The 17,809-nt window shown below is 42.0% G+C and overlaps 1 protein-coding gene across 5 annotated transcripts in view; it reads left to right on the top strand.

Moving 5' to 3' along the window:
- Positions 1–17,809, top strand: part of ADAMTS20 (ADAM metallopeptidase with thrombospondin type 1 motif 20) — a 172,546-nt gene that overhangs the window by 93,562 nt on the left and 61,175 nt on the right. For 4 of the 5 annotated variants that reach the window (XM_034769790.1, XM_034769810.1, XM_034769780.1 and 1 more), the window contains 7 exons: positions 1,648–1,814; positions 1,921–2,050; positions 9,965–10,091; positions 11,039–11,249; positions 12,946–13,110; positions 13,823–13,987; positions 16,766–16,888. In XM_034769790.1, the coding sequence (XP_034625681.1) occupies positions 1,648–1,814; positions 1,921–2,050; positions 9,965–10,091; positions 11,039–11,249; positions 12,946–13,110; positions 13,823–13,987; positions 16,766–16,888 (1,088 nt within the window). The remainder of the gene's footprint in view (positions 1–1,647; positions 1,815–1,920; positions 2,051–9,964; positions 10,092–11,038; positions 11,250–12,945; positions 13,111–13,822; positions 13,988–16,765; positions 16,889–17,809) is intronic. The other variant, XM_034769798.1, reaches the window with a different exon arrangement.

Genomic DNA, 17,809 nt, shown 5'->3' with positions numbered 1-17,809 from the left:
GTCCTGTGGCACCTTTAAGACTAACAGAAGTATTGGGAGCATAAGCTTTCGTGGGTAAGAACCTCACTTCTTCAGATGCACTTTCACTTCTTGCATCTGAAGAAGTGAGGTTCTTACCCACGAAAGCTTATGCTCCCAATACTTCTGTTAGTCTTAAAGGTGCCACAGGACCCTCAATTGTGAGACTGTGACTTTTTGGGCATCTAGTAAAGTGTTCTTAAATTATTTCCAATTATCCTTCAAAATTTTCTTACTAAATTTTTTCTCACGACTGCTTTGGCTCATCATTGTTTTCAGCTTTGTGAAATTGGCCTTATTATTATTATGCTGGCACATTATAAATGTGATCAAGTAATGATCACTTGTACCTATGTTACCATTAATTTTTAGTTCTGTGATCTTTATCTGTTGGTACAAGGTTGAATAGAGAATCCCCTGCATTGGCTGCAGCGCTTTTTTAGTTAGGAAAATTGTCACCTATGATGATTAGAAATTTCAGGGATGTTTTTGTACTGGCAGCATGAGACCTCCAGAATATGTAACTCAAATTGAAGTCCCCTGTGATCACACAGTTATTTTCCCTACCCATTATAGGTGCATAAGGAGGCAGTGATCCTGTTCCCTAGTGTGATTTGGTAGTCTGTTTCTTATTCTTAATGTGTGTTTGTGTTTATTTGTCAGAAAGAGGCAACAAGAATGGATGATGTGTTTACAAAGTTTTTATCAGTATGAATTTGTGGTGGTCATGTTATTTATAAGTGAACTAAGAATTAGAGCAAGTACTGGGATTTTTTAAATGCATATTTGTTGAAAACATACCATTTATTTATAAGATGAGATCTCTGTTATATCTGAAGTATATAGTTTATTTGTTTTGATGTAAAGTGGAAGAACGAGATTTGGACAGAGTAGAATTGTTGCTGAAAACATTTATTTTCAGTTGTGTTATGACATTTTGCAGTTAAATGTTTCATTAATTTTAGAGAGACAAGGTATCTGAGGTAATATCTTTTATTGGACCAACTTCTGTTGGTGAAAGAGACAAGATTTCGAGCTTACACAGAGCTCTTTGTCAGAATGTTAAACATGCACAGAGAACACGCTCAGATGGTTACCTATACATACATTATACATATATTCTATCCATGGATGAAAAATACTAGGAGAAAAGAGGCTTTTAGAAAACTATGCTTATCTTACAATATTAAAATTGATCATGTAATGCCAGAATGCACATTTCAGTCTTGCCAATGAAGGCCTAGGAGTTACCCAATTTTAACCATATTACTAAATAGAACTATAGCCCTGTAGAATGCAAGACTGTAGAACAATTCAGAATACAAACTGTTCCCAGGTATACTGGCAGGACCAAAACATTTTTAAAATATTTCTGGTATTATTACCCTGTAGTAATGAGGTCCCCCAACACAGTAAATTTTAATGATGTAGATAGTACCTACGGCACCTGAATAGAAGTATGTTACTAATGGTATCACATCTTACTGATGTTTTCAAAACTGTTTGTCATAAATAAAAAAATACCAATTATCATAATGAATAACTAAATGCAAACAAAATATCAAATTTGTACTGTTTATTATACCTTTTAATTGGGATAGATGTTTATTCCCAAATTTTTACTTTTAGCATTATCTGATACTCATGGGAATTTTATCCTGAACGGAAATTTTGTTGTAAGCATGTCTAAAAAAGAAATTGGTATACAAGGAGCCATTTTTGAGTACAATGGTTCAAACAACACTGTAGAGCGAATTAACAGCACCCATCGACTAGAAGAAGAGCTAATTTTGCAGGTGAATTTTCAATGTTTTAATAAGTTTGTAAAGTTAATAAGTGTTTATAGTTTTATAGTCATGGGTCAATTCATTGAAATAAAGTATTATTTTTATATCTTTAAAGGTGTTATGTGTAGGGAATTTATACAATCCTGATGTGCGTTATTCATTCAGTATTCCTATAGAAGAGAGAAGTGATCTGTTTCTCTGGGATCCATATGGTCCCTGGCAAGAGTGCAGCAAAATGTGCCAAGGTATTGTGAATTCTTTTTGAAATCAGAATTCTGTTTATGATGTTATTTCATATTATTACATGTAAATTCAGAAGTATTTAACATCACGTCACATCATGCATCTCAACCTGTGTATGCCCAAATGTGGCACGCAATTTGGGATAAAGTCCTGAAAATGAGGTACACCAATAAATGCAGGAAACTTCAAATGGCGAGGGATTCATTTCCTTGGTGTAAATAGAGTTCTGTATCTTCTATTCTGGATTCTCTATTTCTAATGTAAATAATTTTCAACTGTAAAAGTGTGAAATTTGCATGAAACTATAGGTAATTTAAATTTAGAGATTAAAATGAGTGATCTTGAAATTAAGGTACACTTAAGATATGTGTCATCCAGAAAAGTGTGACAACGTGGATTGGGTTCATCAAAGGATTAATTAGTTCTATTTAGTTTAAAATTTTATATATAGAGAAAAGTATTATTATTTTATTTTATTTTTATTTATTTGTACATTTTCACAATAATTCTAGCAGTAATAATTGAATTTCTATATTTATGGAAGCAGTTTGACTCAAAAAATGGTTACATTATATAATCTCATAAAAGACTAGCCACTTGCCTACAAGAATCTGATTGATACGGCTAGTGCTCTTGCTTGACATGAACTAAGCCAGAGCGCCAACAAAAGGAGCCATCTGTATGTTTTCCAAACCTTAGCTGAATCTCCTAAAGAGTTAGAGAAAGCTCAGTAAAATTTTTCAGTTAAAGAAACCTATCATAGTGGATTAAGCTTTATATCCAAGCTTGTTATGAATAACCAGGAAGCTCAGACAATAGACATTGCAGAGGATAACAAAAAGCTATGTCTCATCTGTATATGGATGGCATTTGAATCCTTGATGTCTCACTGCTGTGTGTAATGTTGCATCGAACTAAAGAGAGAATTGATCCCTTTGGGTATGTCTACACTACAAAGAAAAACCCGTGTCAATGAGTCTCAGCGGCCAGGTCAGGCTGCGGCTCAGGCTGTGGAGCTAAAAATAGAAGTGTAGCTGTTCTTGCTTAGGCTGGATCCCAGGCTCTGTGACTGCGGGTATGTCTACACTACGAGATTACGTCGATTTTATAGAAGTCGATTTTTAGAAATTGATTTTATACAGTTGATTGTGTATGTCCCACTAAGCGCATTAAGTCAGCGGAGTGCGTCCTCACTACCGTGGCTAGCATCCACTCACAGAGTGGTGCACTATGGGAAGCTATCCCACAGTTCCTGCAATCTCTGCTGCCCATTGGAATTATGGGTTAAGCTCCCAATGCCTGATGGGGCAAAAACATTGTCGCAGGTGGTTTGGGGGTACATGTCGTCATTCTCCCCTCCCTTCCTCCCTCCCTCTGTGAAAGCAACTGTAGACAATCATTTTGCACCTTTTTGCCTGGGTTACCCATGCAGACACTATAGCATGGCAAGCATGGAGCCCGCTCAGCTCACCGCTGCTGTTGTGAGCATTGTAAACACCTCACGCATTATCCTGGAGTATGTGCAGAACCTGGCTAGGAGACACCAGCACAAGGACGATTGTGAAGAGGACATGGAGACAGACATTCCTGAAAGCATGGGATGTGGCATTTGGGACATCCTGGCAGCAGTGGGGCAGGTTGATACAGCGGAACGCTGATTCTGGGCCCGGCAAACAAGTACAGACTGGTGGGACCGCATAGTGTTGCAGGTATGGGATGATTCCCAGTGCCTGCGAAACTTTCGCATGTGTAAGGCCACGTTCCCAGAACTCTGTGAGTTGCTTTCCCCCACCCTGAAGCACAGGAATACCAAGATGAGAGCTGCCCTGACAGCTGAGAAGTGAGTGGCGATAGCACTGTGGAAGCTTGCAACACCTGACTGCTACCGGTCAGTCGGGAATCAATTTGGAGTGGGCAAATCTACTGTGGGGACTGCTGTGATTCGAGTAGCCAGTGCAATCACTGACGTTCTGTTATCAAAGGTAGTGACTCTGGGAAATGTGCAGGTCATAGTGGATGGCATTGCTGCAATGGGTTTCCCTAACTGCGATGAGGCGATAGACGTAACGCATATCCCTATCTTGGCACCGGACTACCTTGCCAACTAGTACATAAACCGCAAGGGGTACTTCTCAATGGTGCTGCAAGCACTGGTGGATCACAAGGGACGTTTCACTGACATCAAAGTGGGATGGCCAGGAAAGGTGCATGACGCTCGCATCTTTAGGAACTCCGGGCTGTTTGAGCAGCCGCAAGAAGGGATTTACTTCCCAGACCAGAAAATTACTGTTGGGGATGTTGAAATGCCAATAGTTATCCTTGGAGACCCAGCCTATCCCTTGCTCCCGTGGCTTATGAAGCCATACACAGGCAGCCTGGACAGCAGTAAGGAGCAGTTCAACTATAGGCTGAGCAAGTGCAGAATGGTGGTAGAATGCGCCTTTGGATGTTTAAAAGCTCACTGGCGCAGTCTGCTGATTAGGTTAGACCTCAGCACAACCAATATTTCCATTGTTATTACTGCTTGCTGTGTACTCCATAATATCTGAGAGAGTAAGGGGGAAACATTTATGGCAGGGTGGGAGGTTGAGGCAAATCACCTGGCTGCCAATTTTGAACATCCAGACACCAGGGCGATTAGAAGAGCACAGGTAGGTGCGCTGCGCATCAGAGAGGCTTTGAAAACCAGTTTCATGACTAGCCAGGTTACAGTGTGATAGTTGTGTGTGTTTCTCCTTGATGCAAACCCGCCCCATTTGTTGATTTTTAATTCCCTGTAAGCCAACCACCCTCCCTGCTTTGATCACAGCTGGCAAAGGAAATAAAGTCACTATTGTTTTGAAACCATGCATTCTTTCTTTATTAATTAAAAAAAAGTGAGATAACTGATAAAGTATCCCAGGTGGGGTAGGGTGGGGTGGGGGAGGAGTGAAGGACAAGGCCACATTGCTTATCGTAGCCACACTACAAATCAAAATTGTTTGAATGACAGCCTTCTGTTGCTTGGGCCATCCTGTGGAGTGAAGTGGCTGGGTCCCCGGAGCCTACCCCCGCCGCGTTCTTGGGCATTTGGGTGAGGAGGATATGGAACTTGGGGAGGAGGGCAGGCGGTTGTACAGTGGATGCAGCGGCGGTCTGTGCTCTTGTTGGCTTTCCTGCAACTCCACCAGATGCCTGAGCATGTCCGTTTGCTCCCCCATTAGCCTCAGCATTGCATCCTGCCTCTTCTCATCGCAGTCACTTAATGCTTTCCTGGACTCTGCCACTGAATGCCTCCATGCATTGATGATCCCTTTTAGCCAAGTGCAAACAGTCCAGCATAAACAGGGTCCTTTTACTGTTACCTTACAAAAATTCCCCTATTTCAACCAGGTGACCATGAATGATATCACTCCCTGAGGTCAACACAGAAAGATATAGACCGAATGTTGTTTGAATGCGACCAAAACCCAGGACCATTCGCTGCCATGCTTTGTGCTGCAATGATTCCAGACTACTTGCTACTGGCTTGGTGTGGTAAAGTGTCCTACCGTGGAGGATGAAATAAGGCAGCCCTCCCCAGAAACCTTCTGCAAAGGCTTTCAGAGCACCTCTAGGAGAGCTTCATGGAGATGTCCCTGGAGGATTCCCGCGTCATTGCCAGACACGTTAACAGACTTTTCCAGTAGCGGTACTGGCCTCAAATGCATCCCAAGTCTTCAGGGCAAATCAAACATTAAACACTATTGCTTTTAAACCCTGAACTGTAGTTACAAATGTGCACTCACCAGAGGGGCCTTCTCCTCCTTCAGGGTTGTGGATCCTGCCTTGGGAGGGTATTGGCTCCAGGGTGATGAAAAGGTCCTGGCTGCCGGGGAGAATGGATTCACTGCTTGCCTGCTGAGCATTCTTCTTCTCCTCCTCCTCCTCCTCCTCCTCCTCCTCCACAAAATCCTTCTCCATGTTTTGTGAGACTCCCCCCCTTGCAGGTGTCCATGGACAGTGGTGGGATAGTGGTAGGTTCCCCCCCAGAAAGCTATGCAGCTGATCATTGAAGCAGCATGTATGAGGCTCTGACCCAGAGCGACCGTTTGCCTCATTTGTCTTTTGGTAGGCTTGCCTGAGCTCCTTGACTTTCGCGCGTCATTGCTGTGTGTCCCTGTTGTACCCTCTGTCCATCATGCCCTGTGCAATTTTGGCATATATATTAGCATTTCTTCTTTGTGATCGGAGTTCTGCCTGCACAGATTCTTCTCCCCATACAGCAATCAGATCCAGTGTCTCCCGTTCGCTCCATGCTGGAGCTCGTTTGTGATTCTGTGAGGACTGCATGGTCACCTGTGCTGCTGAGCTCGCCACGCTGACCAAACAGGAAATGAAATTCAAAAGTTCCTGGGGCTTTTCCTGTGTACCTGGCTAGTACATTGGAGTTGGAGTTGAAAAGTACTGTCCAGAGCGGTCACATTGGAGCACTCTGGGATAGCTTCTGGAGGCCATTAACGTTGATTTGCGTCCACACTATCCCAAAATCGACCCAGCAAGGTTGATTTTAACGCTACTCCCCTCGCCGGGGAAGAGTACAGAAATTGATTTTAAGAGCCCTTTAGGTCGACGGAACGGGATTGCTTGTGTAGATGCATTCATTGTAAAATCGACCTAACACGGCTAAATCCGACTTAACCCTGTAGTGTAGACCAGGGCTGTGTGTCAGAACCCAGGCTCTTCACCTAAGCAGGAATGTCTACATTGCTATTTTTAACCCCACAGTTAAGCACGAGTCTGAGTCAATTGACCGGGCTGTGAGACTCATCAATGTGGGTTTTAATTTGTGGTGTAGATGTATATCATGGCTGAGGCTATGAGTTAGTCATAAGTATTTTTAGTAAAAGTCATGGATAGGTCATGGGCAATAAACAAAAATTCATGGCCCATGACCTGTCCATGACTTGTAATATAAATACCTCTGACTGAATCTTAGCCGGGGGGGCCACTGCTCGGGTCCGTCCCCTCCCCCTCCGGGGCCAGCGGCACCAGCTGCCGGGCGTGCCCCCACGCCCCATAGCTGCTCCCGCCGTGACTTCCTCCACCTCCATGACAGACACAGAGCCCTAATCATGGCACTCTACAGGTGGAGAGGCAGTTTCTCATTGCTTCCCTTTGGGTGATTCCCTCCAGGAATTCCATTCTCCTAGACTCCTGCTTCCTCTTTTAGGTGGGACAGCAGGTTCACATGATTGATCATACTGAATGCTGTAGAGATTCAGGAGTATGAGATTGGATGTCTGCCTTCCATCTGTTGACATCAAGAGATAATCCATCAGTGCCATTAATGCTGTTTCTGTTTCATGTCCTGGCCTGTATTCAGATTATGCTAGGTCTAGAGTGGAAATTTTGATATGGCATGGTAGTTAGTCAGTTCAGATATACCGCCAGGTGGATTTCTTCATTATCGGTAGAACGGTTGCATGTCTGAAAGAGGAAGGGACATTGGTCTTTTCGGTCAGGAGGGATATCGCTTGTGACTCTTTTTCACCAACCAGGAAGGGCCTGGATTAGATTCACAGGTTTTTGATTGAGTCTCCTTCAGAATGTTCTGTAGTTGTGGAGTGAATGGGCTGAATTTAAGGAGCAAAAGTGCTGTTTACTGTCTGGTAAAGGGATATTAGCTACATGAAGCCTAAAAGACTTCCTGAATGTGTGTGATCTTTTCGTGAAGTGTTTGGTGCTAAGTTCTGCTTTGGACTGTAGGTTAGGGTTACCATACGTCCGGATTTTCCTGGACATGTCCGGCTTTTTGGGCCTCAAATCCCCGTCCGGGGGGAAATCCCAAAAAGCCGAACATGTCCAGGAAAATAGGGAGGGGCCGGAGCCGCTGGGTGCTGGGCCGGGCCGGGGCCGGTGGTGCTGGGCTGGGGGTGCTTGGCCGGGGGCTGGCCCGGACCCGGCGGTGCGGGGCCGGGGGTGCTCGGCCGGGGGCTGGCCCGGGCCCGGCGGTGCGGGGCCGGGGGTGCTGGGCTGCTGGGCCGGGGCCGGGGCTGCTGGGCCGGGGCCCGGAGCCGGGGGTGCTGGGCCGGGGGTGCTCGGCCGGGGGCTGGGCCGGGCCGGGGGCTGGCCCGGGGCCGGCACCCCAGGGCCTGAGCCGAGCCAGGCTGGAGACGCTGGGGTCGGGGCCGGCCGCCAGAGGGAGCTGCTCAGTTTGGGGGGCCAGACTGGGCTGCGCCTCGTCCCCGCACCCACCCCAGCTTACCTGCTGCCTGCTTCAGGCTTCCCGCGTATCAAATGTTTGCGGGAAGCAGGGGCGTGGGCGGGGCTGGGGGTGGGGCCGGGGCCCCGTGGAGTGTCCTCTTTTTGGACACTCAAAATATGGTAACCCTACTGTAGGTCGGAGTCTCAAACTCAATTTACATTAGGGCCAGTGCCAGTCCTCAAATCCTCCCAGTGGGCCAATAATGCATCAGATAGTTGTGTTCGGTATTTTGACTTGTTTATATTCATTGTGGAAAAAAGTGATGCTGCCTCCATGGCTGACTCTGCCCGGCAACTAATGATGCTGTCTCCATTGCTGACTCTGTCCGGTGACTAATGATGGTATCTATGTCCCTCTCCCCCAGCCAATGGGAGCTGCGGGGGAGGGGCAGCGCCTGCAGCAGACATTGGGCAGCGTGTCTGCATGCGTCTCTCTTCCATGGGCTGCAGTGGGGAGGCTCTCGGGCCTCAGATGGCCCGTGGGCCGGGACTTTGAGACCACGGCTGTAGGTGGTCAGAATTGATGGTGCTGTTTACCACCTTGAAAACCTCATCTGGGTGAGATTTGACAGCTTCTGCAGAGATAGCAAGAAAAGTTCTCTTGGCCTTTTGGCAATTTGGGGGCCAGAGTGTTGATAGCTGTCATCATGCTATAATTATCATACCTCTCCGGATTGTCAACTCTTTGCCTGTAGGTGGAGTACTGTATTTTTTAACATGCTTTGGAATTTGATAGGGTTGATCAGTCAGGATTGTGGGTATTTCTAGTTGCCTGGAAGTGAGCATTGCTCTGGCCACTCCGTTAATCAGGTGATGCTGACACAGTAGCTGGATTGTGTTGTCCTCTACATCAACATAAGAACTGATAGGGAAATTTTTTGACTAAGCATTTTTGTCAGAAAATGCAGATTTGTCAAAACCTAAGCTTCTTATGGAACTGTGGCTGTTTCAATGAAACTGTCTTTGGGAAGGCTTCTCAGGTCCAGGCTGGAATTTTTGGTCAAAAGGAGAGAGTGAGCAATCCCAGATAGGTACCTGGGAACCAGCTTCAGGTCCCTGTTGTGCCTGATTTAGAGCAGGGTCTTGAAGCTGGATCTCCCATATCTCAGGTGAGTTCCCTAACCTCTGGAGTATTGGCTATTCTGGGCTAAGGGGATCTCTCTCTCTCTCTCTCTCTCTGTTTCTCTCTGAGGTTGTTCCCTTTTTATTGTGAAAAAATTCAGGTTCTGATGAGAAACAAAAATAAATTCTGAAACTTCAAATTTTCTCACAAAATGGAATTCTTGTTTGTTGGTCAACATCTTTTGAACACCAGCTTCAGGGTGTGACCAGATGTGTCGGCTGGACCAGAGATGACTTGTGAGACTCCTAGGGAGTAGGGTGACTAGACAGCAAGCATGAAAAATCAGGACGGGGGTGGGAGCCAATATAAGAAAAAGACCCAAAAATTGGGACTGTCCCTATAAAATTGAAACGTCTGGTCACCCTACTGGGGAGGCAAGTAGAGAGAGATGAGTTTTTTGTCTCATGTATGTTGGCTTTCCTATTCTGTGTAATTATTTTGAGAAACACAACTGAATATTTTATTACAGAAAATATGTAGCTAATTTTAAAATAAACAAAAATGGCAATAAATCATCAAAACCACTTTTTTCTTAGCTATTTAAACTTTTCCAAATGTTTTATTCAAGGTCTTCGTAAAAGAAAAGTTACATGCATACGTAAGAGTGATCACTTGGTAGTGTCTGACCAAAGATGTGAAAATATACCTCCTCTACCAGCAGTCTCTGAAAAGTGCAATACAGAGTGTGAATTAAGGTAAAAAGATGTTTTTATGAAAAGACTCTTTTAAGACTTAACTATTATGTAGCTGTAGATCTAAACGAAGTATTATACACAGGTGAGCTTCCAGCTTTTTAACAAAAGAAAATGAGTTGATTGCATGGAGTCACACTCTGAATTTATACTTGTGAAACTAAGAGAAGAATTATTGTATTTATTTTGGTTCTTAGTTGAGGGGGGTGAATTTCACCTCCCCAGCATCTTTACTGAATTTCAGCAAGAATTATATTCTCACTAGGAACTCCTTTGGGGCCCAGTCTTCTATTGCTGGTGCACCAGAAATGCCCAGGTTGCAGTATTCAAAGGATGCAGGATTAGAATCACTCATTGAGATTTTCAAAATCACCCAGGGGATTTAGACACAAGTTCTGTTAATTTAAAAAACTGTCTAGAAGTCTTTCAGGGTATGTCTATGCAGCATTTTGGAGCAAGCAGGAGTGAGCCTCCCAGTCTGGGTCAATAGACGTGGGCTAGCAGGGCTCATACTAGTGCTCTAAAAATAACTGTATAGAGAGCACTTTGACGTTGTGGCTTTGGCTGGATTCGAGCTCGGACGTCCCTCCTTCCCACTAGGCTTCAGTGCCTGAGCTCCAGCCCGAGCCGCAATGTGTAAAGCGCTGTCTGTGCAGCTATTTTGAGAGCACTAGTACAAGCCCTGCTATCCGGAGTCTGTCAAACTGGGCTGGGAGACTGACTCCTGCTCGCTCCAAAATGCTGTGTAGACAAACTCTCAGTTTATATGCGCTTAAATCCCCATGACAGTTTTGAAAATTTCAATCCTTATGTTCACTTTCAATTTATTTAATCTATTGCCTAGAATCGATTTTATACTGCATTTCTCACTATAGTATCTAAGTGTTTAATGCATTTATATTGTATTTTTTAAAATATATTTAGTTTTATATAACAGTTTATACTTGTAGGTGGCATAATATTGGCAAAAGTGAGTGCACATCACGGTGTGGCCCAGGGTATCGGTCTTTAGACATCCACTGCATGAAGTACTCTGTTTCAAAAGGACTGAGTGTTCCAGTGGATGATAAATACTGCGCTGATCAGCAGAAACCACCAATCAGAGAACCCTGTCATGGTGACTGTCTGTTAACAAGCTGGCACTACACAGAATGGTCAGAGGTACAAATTCAAACCCTTGTGATTGTATAATTGCAGTTCTTCTGATTAGTGCTCATACTAGATTTTGGTGTTTTTTTTCTGGTAGTAATTTGCTCTGATTTTCTCTATTTAAATAACTGAAAGAAAAATTCCTTTGGAAAATCTGAGTTGTTATAGGGGAGTTGGTAGCAAACCCTATATTTAGGTTTCCTAACCCTTTCTATTATAAAAGATTATTGAAACTTTTTTTATACAAGCTCTAACACCTCTATTGTTTGATGCTGGCCTTTGAAATTCAGCAGAGAGAAGAGCGTTTTCTTTGTCCCAGTTACATTTCCATTCCGGTTTAGTTGAGTTATAAATGGTTTTAAAATTGCCATTTTGCTTCTCTTGCTTTCATTCTTTAGGAAAATTTTGGCAGGATGCCAAATCACTGAACACGACCACATCATCAAAGCACCAGCACAAACTACATTGGGAACAACTGGGAGCTGCCAGAGCAGCTGTAGTGCTAGAGTCTTCCTAATCCATACCCCCATGAACATATTACATAGCCCCAGCATCAGATCCTCCTCTAGGCATTACAAAGGGCAAGAGCTCCTCCAGCTCCCAGTGCAGGTGGGAGTGGGGGTGGGGAAAGAGTTGGGCTGATCTTCATCTGTAACCCCTCTGGACCCAGCACATGGCTTCAGAAACCCATCCTCCCCATCCCCGAGGGCAGGTGCTGCTCACTTCCTCTGGAGAGAGAGCCGAGAGAGAGCCAGACCAGGCCAGCCTCCCCTGAGAACTCCCTAGACCTACCCTGGGCTAGGCTCCTCCAATAACTCCTTTAGTATGAATGATACCTTAACATTATGAATAAATGAACTCTCATTTATATTCACATTTTTGTTGCTGGAGAAATGCTAATGGATCATTGGACTGGTATAGCCTTGAATTGGGCATTGGTTAGAAAACAAGAAGGAAAAAAGACCTACCACATTACATCAGTGACTTATTTCATCCTCTGGGATAACAGCCTTCTCCTTCTGCCAGCTAATGTAATTAGTTTTGTAGCTCAAGTGCTAACAGTTTGTGATATAGCAATGCTGAACGTTCAGTATGCAAACCCTGCTGATGATGTAGAGTGGCAGGGGTGTTGTTATACTCATATATAAGAGCATTTTTTTTAACTTTTCACTTTTTAAAAATACTTAGGAAATTACACACAAAATTATGTTTAAAGACAATTATTTAGATGGCAAAGTCATGCACTTGAAAGTTAGGAAATGCCAGAATTAAGGTTGTCCAATCAACTAAATTCTACCTCCTTGTGTATATGCATTATGTTACAGTCTTTAATTGCATGATCATATACTATTTTTTCCACAGAATCCCTGCATCGTTCAATACACAGGATGGATGCAATCCTAAATCTGGCATTTCCTAACTTGGAAGTCCTTTATTTTGTAATTTAAATTGCTTTCTATTAATATAATGTTTTAAATGTATTTTATAGAAAATAAGGTATAAAATTGCAGCCTTAATGTTAGTTTATGAACTATATCATAGAGCTAAACAGCAAAGTAACAAATTTATCTCTGAGATATTTATTTGACATCTATAGAGTTACACCAGGGATGAATTTGGCCAAATAGATCTATTTTTAATTTAGCTTGAATTGGTCTTTGTTACAGTACATTTCTTGTGCTCTGTTTTACTTTTTTCTATATTACAGTGTTCCAGGAGCTGTGAGAGAGGCATAAGAACGAGAGAAGCTTTTTGTATGAACAACTTTGGTCGTCGGCTAGCTGATAGAGAATGCCATGAGCTTCCAAGGATTGTAACACAGAACTGTAATGAGTTTTTATGTCCAAACTGGGCTACTAGTGATTGGAGTGAGGTAACACTAATCACGCAAAACTTCAGGCTCCTTTGATATTATTATACTACTTTTAAAATTACTTTAAATGTAAGCAGTACTTTTTAAATGTTCACAGTTTTGGTATTACTAGTTATTTTCATTGTAAATTAAATATAGCATATTCTAATGCTAGAATTTTGCAAAGCTCTCCAGATAGCTTGCTTGATGTCTTGTAATTCAGTTTTTCCCAGAAATGTTATTGGAAGACTGTGAGGGTTCTTACAGGGATTTTATCTAATATCTTACCACTAATTTTTCTGAAGTAATACAAACTAAGAAGTCAAGCAAAGCACATTATTGTTTATATTTTCATGTAGATTATACTGGCTTTCTCTGAATTGTGAGTGGGCTAAGCATGTTTACTCTGGAAGTTATGACATATGTTTTTTCATAATTTATGATAAGTATACGTTTTATAATACTTTAATATTAATGAGTAAATGAACTCTAATTTATATTCACATTTTTATAGCTGGGGAAATGTTTATAGATCATTGGACTGGTATATCCTTGAACTGGGAACTGGTTAGAAAACAAGAAAATAAAGAATTGGTTGTATTAAACTATAAAAATGTTTTTGTGATTAGCTGTATATTAACTGAAGTCCAACAAATGATTGGAAAAGGTGAATTTATAAATTTATATTTCATGCTTTTTATCAGCTGACAAATGTAATGTTATCACTCTGTAGTGTCCTGTGACATGTGGGAAGGGAATGAGGCATCGGCAAGTATGGTGTCACCTGAATGATGAAAAACTGAGAGAGAACTTCTGTAATCCAAACTCTAGACCAGAATCAGTAAGATCATGTGAACTTCATGAATGTGCATCTTGGCAAGTAGGACCATGGGGATCAGTGAGTACATAAGCATTTTTGCTTTTTTCATCTATTCCAAACTTTTGAATGATCATGCAATAGCAAAGTTTTAAAATATTTTCTGTTGGAATATAATTGCTAAGGTTGTAAGATTCTGTCACACCTCAGCATGTTTTACGTGTGTTGAGTAAAAAGTGTTGCTAACCCAAAATGAATGAAAGTAGATTCAATTCCCAGAGCAGTCATATTGGTGGTAAATGTCCAGCTAGTCATTTCTAGACAAATATGCACTTTTAGGGGCATCCTTGATTTAAAATATAAGACTATATATGCTAAGCTAATGAGACTGTTAAGAATCTCCAGCTGCTTAATCTAACATATAATCTTTAGGAAAAATGCTCATCTTATTTATTTTAATTAAAATAAGTGTATTTACAATTCAGCAGTGTGTGCTTTGTTTCTAAAGGCATATATCTGGTATACATCCGATATACTGCAAAATTTCAAAATAGGATGTATTCATTTGAAAGAGGGATATTTCTAGTAAAGTAGTTGAAAAATAGTTCAGAAGAAGGGTCCTTAATTTGATGGAGTCCCATCTGAATAATCAAGCCAGCATTGTTTTCAGGTTATTCAGAAGAAGTCTCTGATATTCAGTGAGAACTTGTATCTAGGGAGCTGGACAGCATATGATAATATTTCTTTTACCTGTGAGATGCAGACCTTGCAGAGAAGAGGCCTATAAGCACATTCTTAATCTATACTTTTCACTTCTGTAGAACTTTTAATCTATCTAATCTCTCTCCATCGAAGGCAGAATTCCTCAAATTTAGTGTAGTGCTGGGAGTCTGCGGAACAATTGCTAATGATCTGTCACCAGTACTGGCTTCTCTTCATTTCCAGCTGTTAAATTGCATTAAAATGAGCTAAAAATCCATTAAATACTTTTATAATATTTCTTTTCCATGTACGTAATTGCTATACTTGGCATTTCTGATACAACACCAACAATTTACCAAATAAGAAATCCGTGTAATAAGAACAAAACAAAACTCTCCATCCTCATTACTCCAAATTCCATGCATTGGCAGCTACTCATAAACTGCAATTTTTACTGCCAACTTCTGATTTAACAACAATATGTGCTGTGGCACCTTACAGACTAACAGACATATTGGAGCATGAGCTTTTGTGGGTGAATACCCACTTCGTCGGATGCGAAGTGGGTATTCACCCACGAAAGCTCATGCTCCAATACGTCTGTTAGTCTATAAGGTGCCACAGGACTCTTTGCTGCTTTTACAAATCCAGACTAACATGGCTACCCCTCTGATACTTAACAATATGTGCATATTTCTTAGAATACAGGATTTTTTCTGATAACGTAAGAAATGAAGAAGGGTCATATATAATGAAGAAGGGTCATTAACATTAACTTTGAGCAAAAGAACAGCTTTCATAGCATCTACACCAGTGGTGGGCATCCTGCAGCCCGCGGGCCGCACGTGTAATCTGCGCCGCTTCCCACAGCTCCCATTGGCTGGAAATGGCGAACCACAGCCACTGGGCGCTGTGGAAGGCGGTGCCTGCAGATGGTCAATATAAACAAACTGTCTCACGGCCCGCCAGCAGATTACCCTGACGGGCTGCGTGCAGCCTGCAGGCCGCAGGTTGCACACCACTGATCTACACTGATTTGACTTTTCACTTAATTCCCTACAATGTTTATCACACTGGAAGCTTGTTTCACTGGACTGTTTGATCCTAGTAACAGAAAGTTAATCTGCTTGGTGTACAATGCATCTTAAACAAAAATTTTGAAGCTATAAAAACCCAAATGTTTTGATATGATCCCGGGGTAATTTCTTGGGACACTATATGAAAAACCACAATGTATGGTCACTCTGCCTAAGGCCAGCATAGCCAGCCCTGGAAGATTCCTATGGGGTATGCTTGGGGTAGCATATCTCCATTGTGGCTTTTAAATGACCAGGAGACATCCCTGTGTCTTGCAATCTCTGCGTGCTGTAGTGGCCTCTGGAGCTGTTGGCTGCCTGTGTAAATTGGAGCATCCTGAGGGCTGGTCTGATTTATGTCTGGAGCAATCTGAAGCCTGGATGTTATCAGGATTAAAGAAGCACAAAGGGTGTTTTTGCATATTCTTCTAACACAGCTGTTTTTCTTTTTTGTCCTAGAGAGAGAGATTGGGGTTGGATGGTTGAGGTTTGATATCCAGTGGGATATGAAAGGGGCACTTCCTGTGACTTGAGCAATGTTTGGAGGGGACATGATTGTGGATAAAGATGGTTATCAGGGAAATAAATGTTCTGTATTTGCATTAACCATAGTTGTTAAACATTTTTGAAGGCTAATAAGCAGAGTAAAGTGAGCAGGCCAATTGCTGTACAATGAGGGTCTGATTTTCAGAGTTTTAGACATGCAGTTCCCTGAAAGTAGATTAAATAATGCTAATTGTGCATAAAATGGCAAGTTATGTATAACTTTTCATTCGTAGATATGTTTAATACAATTATTGGTATGGTAATTAAGCATGTAAATTAGCTCCTGTGCAGTAGTTATTCAGAATTATTATTCAATATTAAAGTTATTCCACCTGTTAAATTATCATGAGAATATTTTTAGAGAGAGAATAAATTTAAATTTAAAAAAGGACTGTGCAAAAAAAATATTTCTAGATTATTATGTTCCTGTTCTTGTTACATGGTTGTTGTTTAAAAGTAGAAATTGTATCAACATTTTAAAATGATGACCAAGTTTTAAACTATTGGAAACAACTAAAATTTTTGTCTTTGACAGTGTGCTGTGACATGTGGACGTGGATACCAAATGCGTGCAGTCAAATGTGTGACTGGCACTTATGGAGTTATTTTAGAGGATGACAGAGAGTGCAATGCTGCTACCCGCCCTAGAGACAGTCAAGTAAGTCAAACAAATGCACTTTAAGCAAACAATTATTTGTTTTTTTATTCAAATAAACCCAATTATATAAATGTAGCCTCATTGCCAGGGGGGTGGGGGGCTTCCGAGAAGTATCTCCCAGTAGCCTAGAGGCTGGGATTATTATACTGAAACTAAGTGTTCATATCGTGTACTTCAAATCTGGATAGTGGAGGCTGAGCAAGAGAAGAGGCATTATAGGGCAGGAGTGTGACTGACATTCCTGGACAGCCAACCACTCCCTGACTAGCCTGCACATGCCTGGGACTGGCCAGAGTTTTGCAGACAGTCAAAAGAACCTTTGATTAATACTAAAACGCTTCAGTGCCTGGAGCAATATGCATAGGCTGACCACATGCAGGCTGGGGGCAGACTCTGTTGTGGGATTCTGATCATGTTTAGTTAATAGAGGGGGGATATGACTACTTGAGGGAGGAATCTCTGAGGTTAATATATTTTAGTTGTATAAGCCGGTATAACTTGGTTCCCTGCCCTTTCCTTTTATTCTGGATTCCTATCCTTCCCTTTCTTTTAATTTAATCCTATCCTTTCCCCTAATAAAGTGTTTGTTTGTTTGTTATGCTCAATTGATCTTTGATTCCTTTTAATAATATAATGCAAATGTTCTGGAGTCCATAGGGGTTGTGTATTCATATGTACATCCAGCTACTGGGTGGAGGAACCACATATTAAGTACCCGGTACAGCTCCAGAATACCAGCAAGCACCTAGGGCTGAGTCCAATCATCAGCCAAGGAACACAAAGAAAACAGGGCCCATTGGTTGTAACGTTGGCGAAAGAGTTATTTAAGAGGAACCAGCGAGTGAATTTGACTGCTGTTGGGGATCAGGCTGCTCCAGAAGAGGAGTACTTAAACAAGCCTTGCAAATGTATAAGCATGTA

The sequence above is a fragment of the Trachemys scripta genome, chromosome 1, assembly GCF_013100865.1.
Source record: "Trachemys scripta elegans isolate TJP31775 chromosome 1, CAS_Tse_1.0, whole genome shotgun sequence".
NCBI lineage: Eukaryota > Metazoa > Chordata > Testudines > Emydidae > Trachemys > Trachemys scripta.
This window is presented reverse-complemented; position numbering and strand designations above follow the sequence as displayed.